At 42.6% G+C, this 8,672-nt stretch overlaps 1 protein-coding gene across 1 annotated transcript in view; it reads left to right on the forward strand.

Moving 5' to 3' along the window:
• Positions 1 to 4,104, forward strand: part of ERICH6 (glutamate rich 6) — a 48,548-nt gene extending 44,444 nt beyond the window's left edge. The window contains exon 14 of the mRNA XM_055570112.1: positions 3,841 to 4,104. Within this exon, the coding sequence (XP_055426087.1) occupies positions 3,841 to 4,104 (264 nt within the window). The remainder of the gene's footprint in view (positions 1 to 3,840) is intronic.
• Positions 4,105 to 8,672: the final 4,568 nt, after the last annotated feature.

Here is an 8,672-nt window from a genome sequence, read left to right on the forward strand (position 1 = left end):
CAGGCTCACCTCCATCGAATCAGTGATGCCATCCAGCCATCTCATCCTCCGTCGTCCCCTTCTCCTCCTGCCCCCAATCCCTCCCAGCATCAGAGTCTTTTCCAGTGAGTCAGCTCTTCGCATGAGGTGGCCAAAGTACTGGAGTTTCAGCTTTAGCATCCTTCCTTCCAAGGAAATCCCAGGGCTGATCTCCTTCAGAATGGACTGGTTGGATCTCCTTGCAGTCCGAGGACTCTCAAGAGTCTTCTCCAACACCACAGTTCAAAAGCATCAATTCTTCGGTGCTCAGCTTTCTTCACAGTCCAACTCTCACATCCATACATGACCACTGGAAAAACCATAGCCCTGACTAGACGGACCTTTGTTGGCAAAGTAATGTCTCTGCTTTTCAATATGCTATCTAGGTTGGTCGTAACTTTCCTTCCAAGGAGTAAGCGTCTTTTAATTTCATGGCTGCAGTCACCATCTGCAGTGATTTTGGAGCCCCAAAAAATAAATTCTGACACTGTTTCCCCATCTATTTCCCATGAATGCTAAATCTAATGCCCTATAGTTTCTCATCCCCTCCCCCTGGAAGCATTTCCTCTCTTGCTTCCAGGAGTTACTGTGCCTTGATTTTACTTCCACCTCAAGGGCTACTCCTCATTTTTCTTTGCATATTTCCTTCACCTCCCCTCTTTTAAATACTGAAAGGCTCCAGGGCCTGTCATCGGGCTCACCTCTTCTCTCTCTGTACTAACTCCCTAGGTGATCTCATTAGGTTTCTGTCCTGAAATACCAACTGCTTGCTGATAACCCCTCCTTTGATCTCCAGGTGGATCTCTCAGGAACTTTAAATTTGCATATCTCTGATTCCAACCCTGCATCTCCATCTGGCATCTAAAGGGTATTAGGAACTTCACAGAGCAAAATGACATGGGAAGGCATTTACCTTCGGTCTTCTCCATCTCAGGAAATGGCAACACCTTTCTTTCAGTTGCTCAGACCCAAAACTTTGGGGTTGGTCCTCTCTTCTCTGTTTTGCAACCCCAAGTCTTTCATCTGCAAGTCCTCTAAATGCCACCACCAACATGTCACCAGATTCCAACACTCCTTGCATCCTTCATTAATTTCACCCCGTCTGCCTCATGTATCTACTTAATCCATCTTGTTTAAATTATTACAATAGCCTCCGCCCGAGTATCTCAGCTTCCACTCTTCCCAAAGTCAATTCTATCATGATAGTAAGGGTGATACTTTGAAAGCACAATTGATATTTATAGGGCATTCCATCCAAAAGCAGCAGAATACACATTCTTCACAAGTGCACATGGAGCATTCTCCAGGATTGACCACATGCTGGGCCACAAAGCCAGCCTCGGTAAATTTAAGAAAATCGAAATCATATCAAACATCTTTTCCAATCACAAAGCCATAAGATTAGAAATAAACCACAAGAAAAAAACTGTAAAGAACCCAAACACATGGAAGCTAAACAATCTGCTACTAAACAACCATTGGATCACTGAAGAAATCAGAGGAAATCAAAAAACACCTAGCAACTAATGAAAATGGTCTAACTGTGACTTCTAACAGTACTCAGAGTAAAAGCCAAGATCCTATAAAACACCTACATTACTATACATGATCTGGACTTCCTTTTTTAATATTTCTCTGTGGTCCTCTTTTCTTACCCACTTTGCTCTAGCCACCATGGCCTTTTTGCTGTTGTGGACAATGCCATGCACATCGCTGCCACAGGGCTTTTGCACTTGCTGTTCCCTCAACCTAAAATGCCCCATACCCCACTTAGCACTTCCCTCAGGTTCTGCTCTCAGAGTCCTTTCCTGACCACCCTGTGTAAACTCCCAGCACCCCACCCCACCCCTACCGTGGGACTCATATAGTGCTCTTGTTTTCTTTCACTTCTATATAGTCTATGAGTTCTATTTTGATTTCTTCAACTCAGTAGCTACTTAACTTTCAAATAAGGTTTTTTAAATTTGCTACCTTTTCTCATTAACTTCTAAATGGGCAAGGAATATGGCTTGCATTTTTTCTTGCTATTTAAATGCAGGGATATTTTCTTTGTACTTGATGACATAATTTATGACTGTTCCATGTATATTTGACTCCCCAAATGGTTGAATGTTTATTGTCACAAATTGTATAATGTATGTTTAATTGTTCTCTTCATACTTCTCTCTATATCCTTTTCTTCTTATATTGTTGGTTTATTTCTGAGAGATGCATGAAAATATCCCAGTAGAACTGTGAATTTGTCCATTTTTTCTGTAATTTCTATCAGGTTTCACTTTGTCTGTCTTGAAGTTCTGTGGTTAGGAAATTCAAGGTGTTGTTTTCATGGTGAGTTACACCGTTCACCCCTGGGCCAGCTCACCTATTGGCCCTTCAGCTTTGCGTCCATTGTGTGACTCAGAGTATCACTGAGGGTTTTTGTTTCTATTTTGACAAAAAAATTTAACATCATCAATATGTTTCCGTCTTAAGGTCTTTGCCTGAAATGCCATCCTAATATTCACTTGCCTTTGAGCTCAGAATATGTGTGCTCTGGACCAGTGCATTCATTTGATCATTTATCTCTCAGTAGATATGGTCCCAGCTGCTTCTCAATTTTCAGGAATTCCTTAAGATTATTCCTGCTGATGAAAATCTTTCCTATTTCCTATTGATTTACTCTCTGAAAATGTTTCCCATTTTACGGGATTTGGGATTGAAGGAAAACTAAAAATGGTGATTCACCCTTCATTTCTCAGCTATCTCAACCTCCTTCCCCCATCCCTTTTTCCTTTCTCCCTCCCTTCCTTCCAACGTGGGGAGGGGTGAAAATGCAGAATACTGTGATCTCACATCTCTGGCAGGTGAATAAGTGGCCACTCTGCCTGCAGGAGGTAGCAGATTGGCTTCTTTAGCCCACCCCACTGAGGCTACATGCCCCTCCTGGCTGGTCCTAAAGCTCAGCCTTGGAAACATTCCAGGCAAGGCTGGGGACCCTTGACCTTCCTGCAGCTCTAGGAGACAGCATCAGCCTGGGTCACCCAAGGCTGAGAGGACATGGGCAGCACAGAAGGCAAGGAAGGGTCTTGGGGATGTTCATGTGCAGCAGCTCCTGGAGGTGGGGGCACATTCGGGAGAAGAAAAGGAGTGTCGGTCATCCTGGGGCCTTCTGGAAAGCCCAGCTCAGGTGCTCCCCACCACCTTCCCAGCCTCCAAGCCAGCACTCACTCCACACTGGGTGTGTCCCAGGGACAGGATAACTATAGCATTTCTGTGCTCCCCTCAATAGATGCTGGTGAAATAGTATATGCTATTATAATGACTTGAATGCGTAGTAAGCATTTGAAAGAAAATATGCAAATTCTGTTTGGTCTGGTCTGCTCTAGTCTCTCAAATCTCCAGAGATCATTCCTGTTCAGATCAGAATTAATACCACTGCCCCTATTTATAGATAACAATGGCACCCCACTCCAGTACTCTTGCCTGGAGAATCCCATGGATGAAGGAGCCTGGTGGGCTGCAGTCCATGGGGTCACTAAGAGTAGGACATGACTGAGCAACTTCACTCTCAGTTTTCACTTTCATGCATTGGAGAAGGAAATGGCAACCCACTCCAGTGTTCTTGCCTGGAGAATCACAGGGACGGGGGAGCCTGGTGGGTTGCCTATGGGGTCACACAGAGTCGGACACGACTGAAGCGATGTAGCAGCAGCAGCAGCAGACTCACAGGAGACTCCAGCCCCTAACTAGTGTTGCCTCTTGCCTCCTCCCACCTCCTGCTTCTGCAGTCACTATTTCCACACGGAACCCTGAGCTTCCTTTCTCTTTCTCTTTGCTGAAAAGCTGCTAAATTCTAAGGAGATTCCAGCACTCCGATACCTGAACGGGGATGACCTTCTTCTGCTGGCCAGTTTAATAAAGATCCGACGCCTGTTTCATAAACTGGAAGGATGTGTGAATTTCCCCTCCAGCCAGGTTTGGGAAAAATTAAAGCAACCTTCCTACCTTTCTTCACTTTCTCTAAAACTAATTGCCCTTTGTCACAATTCTGGTATGAAGCAAGACATAATAACAACAATAGCAGCTATGATAAATGAAAACATTTAACAAATGATGATGGTGCTTTCATTTGTTCTGCTGTGTTTTTCTGGGAGGCAGTGTGGGAGATCTCAAGAAAAGTGTATACAATGACTAGGAAATACCAAGAAATGGGCTTTATTACAAATTTGGAGCACATCCTGAGTCATCCCTGGTTTGCACTCTTGGTCAGAAAACTAAACCACTGACTTTGTGGACAACAGAGAATGAGTAAGTCAGCCAAAGGCCTTATTTTTCAGTCAGAGTTCCATCAGGAAAACAGAAAGCAGGGAGGGAGCAGGTGCTTTCACAACCTCCTGAAAAGCTGGGAAAGTGAAGGTCAAGGAACAGCTCTGCTATTTGGGAAAATGAGGGAATCTCAGGAAGCCGTCTACGGGGTCACACAGAGTCGGACACAACTGAAGTGACTTAGCAGCAGCAGCAGCAGGAAGTCACAAAGCCAACAGCACCAAGGGAGAGAGTGGCAGGAGTTACTCACACTCCAATGCAGGAATGGCAAGCAACTGCCATCCTGCAAAGGCCACCCTCCTGCCAGAAGTGAGCAACGGCCGCTGCTCCTCTCCCACTTCCCACACCTCAGGCAGGTGCGTCTCCCTGGGGAACCATAGTGGGATCCCACTGGCAAAGGATTATGGGACCACGTGTCTTTCCCCTTCTGAGGGGAGGGAGGAGGGATTTGCTGGATCCACAGGGATAGCACAGCACAGCACAGCAGCCTCTGCTCAGTGATAAAATTACTTAAGAGCAGAAAGCAGAGGTGAGAGTCTTTAGGTGGAGAGCCCTAAAGACTGGAATGCCCAGCCTGCCCTCTCCTGAACTTCCTGACTTCTCAGTTCTCTCTTCTTGGGAGAGGGAGGAATCTCGTAGGAGGGGGCCATTCCTTATAGTGATAACAGATTTGGTGTTTAAGTGTGTGTAGCAAGAGGAGAAGGCAATGGCAACCCACTCCAGGACTCTTGCCTAGAAAATCCCACGGACGGAGGAGCCTGGTAGGCTGCAGTCCATGGGGTCGCCAAGAGTCGGACACAACTGAGCGACTTCACTTTCACTTTTCACTTTCATGCATTGGAGAAGGAAATGGCAACCCACTCCAGTGTTCTTGCCTGGAGAATCCCAGGGACGGGGGAGCCTGGTGGGCTGCCGTCTCTGGGGTCGCAGAGAGTTGGACACGACTGAAGCAACTTAGCAGCAGCAGCAAGAGGAAGTAAATCTAGCTGCTAGTTATTCATCAGTTAGTGTTAGGACTAAATCATAGTGCTTTCCTACTAAGAGGCTGCTGAAAAAGCATGGGGAAGGGCTGAAGGGCACAGGAGTGGAAGGATGAGGTGTCCCAGGGAGGGCTGAGTGCTGGGCCGCAGGAAGTGGGTAAGCTACTGGGAGACTGAGGGTTGGCCTTGGTATTAATCCATTCACCACCTTTTTTTTTTTTTTTAACAAACTTATGTTACCAAAGGGTGAAGGCGGGGTGGGGGAGGGATGAATTAGGAGTTTGGGATTAGCAGATACAAAGTATTATATATAAAACAGATGAACAAGAAGGTCTCACTGTATAGTATAGAGAACTATTCAATATCCTGTAATAAACCATAATGGAAAAGAATATGAAAAAGAAAACACATGTGTATAACCAAATCACTTTACTATACCCCATTAACTAACACAACATTGTAAATTAACTTCTATAAAAAATTTTTTTAAAGGCAGTTGTTATTTAAGGGTTTCAGTTGTTAAAAACAACAGTGATAAATTTTACTTTGGATATCTGCATCCCAAAGTATATTGAGATATGCCATAGATTTTATTTATCAATGCCTGTTTTTTCACATGGCTGTTTAAAGTAAACTTGGTGGGTTTTTTTTAATAATCTACTCTGTTAATTCATAGGCTATTTTTTTCTCATTTTTCACAATAAAAACCTCTTCAAAAAAATTAAACTTTTCTAGGAAACCATAAATAAAATGACAACCTACTAACTGGGAGAAAATATTTGCTAACAGTGCAACTAACAAGAGCTTAATTTCCAAAATATACAAACAGCTCATACAACTCAATATAAAAAAACAAACAACCCAATTTAAAAAAAAAGGGCAGAAAACCTAAATAGACATTTCACCAAAGAAGATATACAGATGGCCGACAAACACATGAAAAGATTCTCAACATCACAAATTATTAGAGAAATGCAAATTGAGACTACAATGAGGTGTCACCCCACTCCAGTCACAAATAATAAATGCTGGAGAGAGTGTGGAGAAAAGGGAACCATCTTATACTGTTGGTGGGAATGTAAATTGGTGCAGTCACTTCATGCTGGAGAACAGCATGGAGATTCTTTAAAAAAATAAACACAAAACTAAAAATAGAGGTACCATATGATCTAGCAGTCCCACTCCTGGGCATATATCCGGAAAAGATGAAAACTCTAATTCAAAGATCATACACCCCAATGTTCACAGCAGCACTATTTGCAATAACCAAGACAAGGAAGCAACCTAGAAGATATGGTACATATATACAATGGAATATTACTCAGCCACAAAAAGGAATGCAATAAATGCCATTTGCAGCAAGCAACGTGGATGGACCTAGAGATTATCACCCTAAGTGAAGCAAATCAGAGAAAGACACATATCATACAATATCACTTATATGTGGAATCTAAAAAAATAGTACAAATCAACTTATTTTCAAACCAGAAATTTCAAACCAGAAATAAACAAATTTATGATTACCAAAGGAGAAGGGGAAGTAGGGGAAAATAAGGAGTATAGGATTAACAGATACACATTGCCATATGTAAAATAGCTAAACAAGGATTTATTGACTTCCTTGGTGGCTCAGATGGTAAAGCATCTGCCTACAATGTGGGAGACCCAGGTTTGATCCTTGGGTTGGGAAGATCCTCTGGAAAAGGAAATGGCAACCCACTCCAGTACTCTCACCTGGAAAATCCCATGGACAGAGGAGCGTGGTAGGCTATAGTCCATAGGGTTGCAAAGAGTTGGACACGACTGAGTGACTTCACTTTCACTTTCTTTCACTTTTACAAAGAACTATAGTCAATATCTTGTAATAACCTATAATGGAAAATAATTTTTAAAAAGAATATACATAAACGCATAGATTATATATAACCAAATCACTTTGTATCTGAAAATAATAAAATATTACAAATCAATTACAGTTTGACATAAGAAAAAATTAAACTCTTCTAGCCATAAAGTTGTCATATAGTAATGCTGCATAAATTGAGGGAGAAGAAAACGCTCTATAAATCTGTAGGTCTGCCCATTTGTAAATTTCAAAGGAATTATTGATATACTTAAAGCTTACGGTAGTACTACAAATCCTTGTATTCTTTTATTCCTGATCTCAGGATTATCATTTTATTTTGCTTATGCATATTTTACATTTTATGTGTACAGTTTTGAACAGATAAAACTATCATCTTTGAGACGATACATATATGCACATCAGTGTAACACATGAGGAAAGAAATGAAAACTTTTGGACTTCCCTGGTGGTGCAGTGGATAAGAATCTGTCTGCCAGTGCAGGGGACACGAGTTCTATCCCACATGCCCAGAAGTAACTAAACCCATGTGCCACAACTACTGAGCCTGTGCTCTAGAGCCGGAGACCCACAACTACTGAAGCTCCAGCATGCTAGAACCTGTGCTCTGCAACAGGAGAAGCCACCACAGTGAGAAGCGGATGCACCATAATTCCTGCTCGCAGCAACTAGAGAAAGCCCACCTGCAACAGTGAAGACCCAGCCCAGCCAAAAAAAAAAAAAAAAAATTATTAAAAAAAAGAAGAAATGAAAACTTTTGCTTCAGGTAAAGCTGGCAGCAGCATCAGCAAAGCCCTAGGGGATTGAAACATAAGAGACATGTCCAGTGTATTGGCATCCATGCAGCTCTAATGGTGAGTGAGCAGTATATTCCAGAGTGCAATTCCTTGTCATACCAGGGAATTTCGTAGAAGTCCAGTGGTTGGGAATCTGCACTTTCACTGTGGAGAGTGTGGATTCCATACATCAGAAAACTTAAGATTCCATAAGCCACAAGGGGCGGGCAAAAACCCAAAAGTCATATCAACTCACTGTAGAAATGATGCAAGATTACAGAAAAATATAGCTGACCCCTGAACAGCTGGAGTAAGGGGCACCAACCCTTCACATGCTGAAGAAAAAAAAAAAAGGAGAGAGGGAGAGTATTATTTTTAGTCACCCCTCCATACCTTCAGTTTCTCTGCATCCAGCGTGCCTCAGGAGCCACAGTTCCTCTAGATCGGCAGTTCTGCATCTGTGGATTCAACACACTTGGGAACAGAGGAGTTTGTGGTGGTACTACTGAAAAAATTCCCCACACAAGTGGACCTGAGTAGTTCGAACACCTGTTGTAAAAGGGTCAACCGTATAAAGATTTTATGTATTTTATTGACATATATTTGCCCTGCAATACTATGTTAGTTCCAGGTGCACAGCATAGTGATTGGATGTTTCTATACATTACAAAGTGATCACCACTAAAGCATAAAGATTTTGAAAGCAGTCACACTAGATGGAGATATCCA

The sequence above is a fragment of the Bubalus kerabau genome, chromosome 2, assembly GCF_029407905.1.
Source record: "Bubalus kerabau isolate K-KA32 ecotype Philippines breed swamp buffalo chromosome 2, PCC_UOA_SB_1v2, whole genome shotgun sequence".
Taxonomy (NCBI): domain Eukaryota; kingdom Metazoa; phylum Chordata; class Mammalia; order Artiodactyla; family Bovidae; genus Bubalus; species Bubalus kerabau.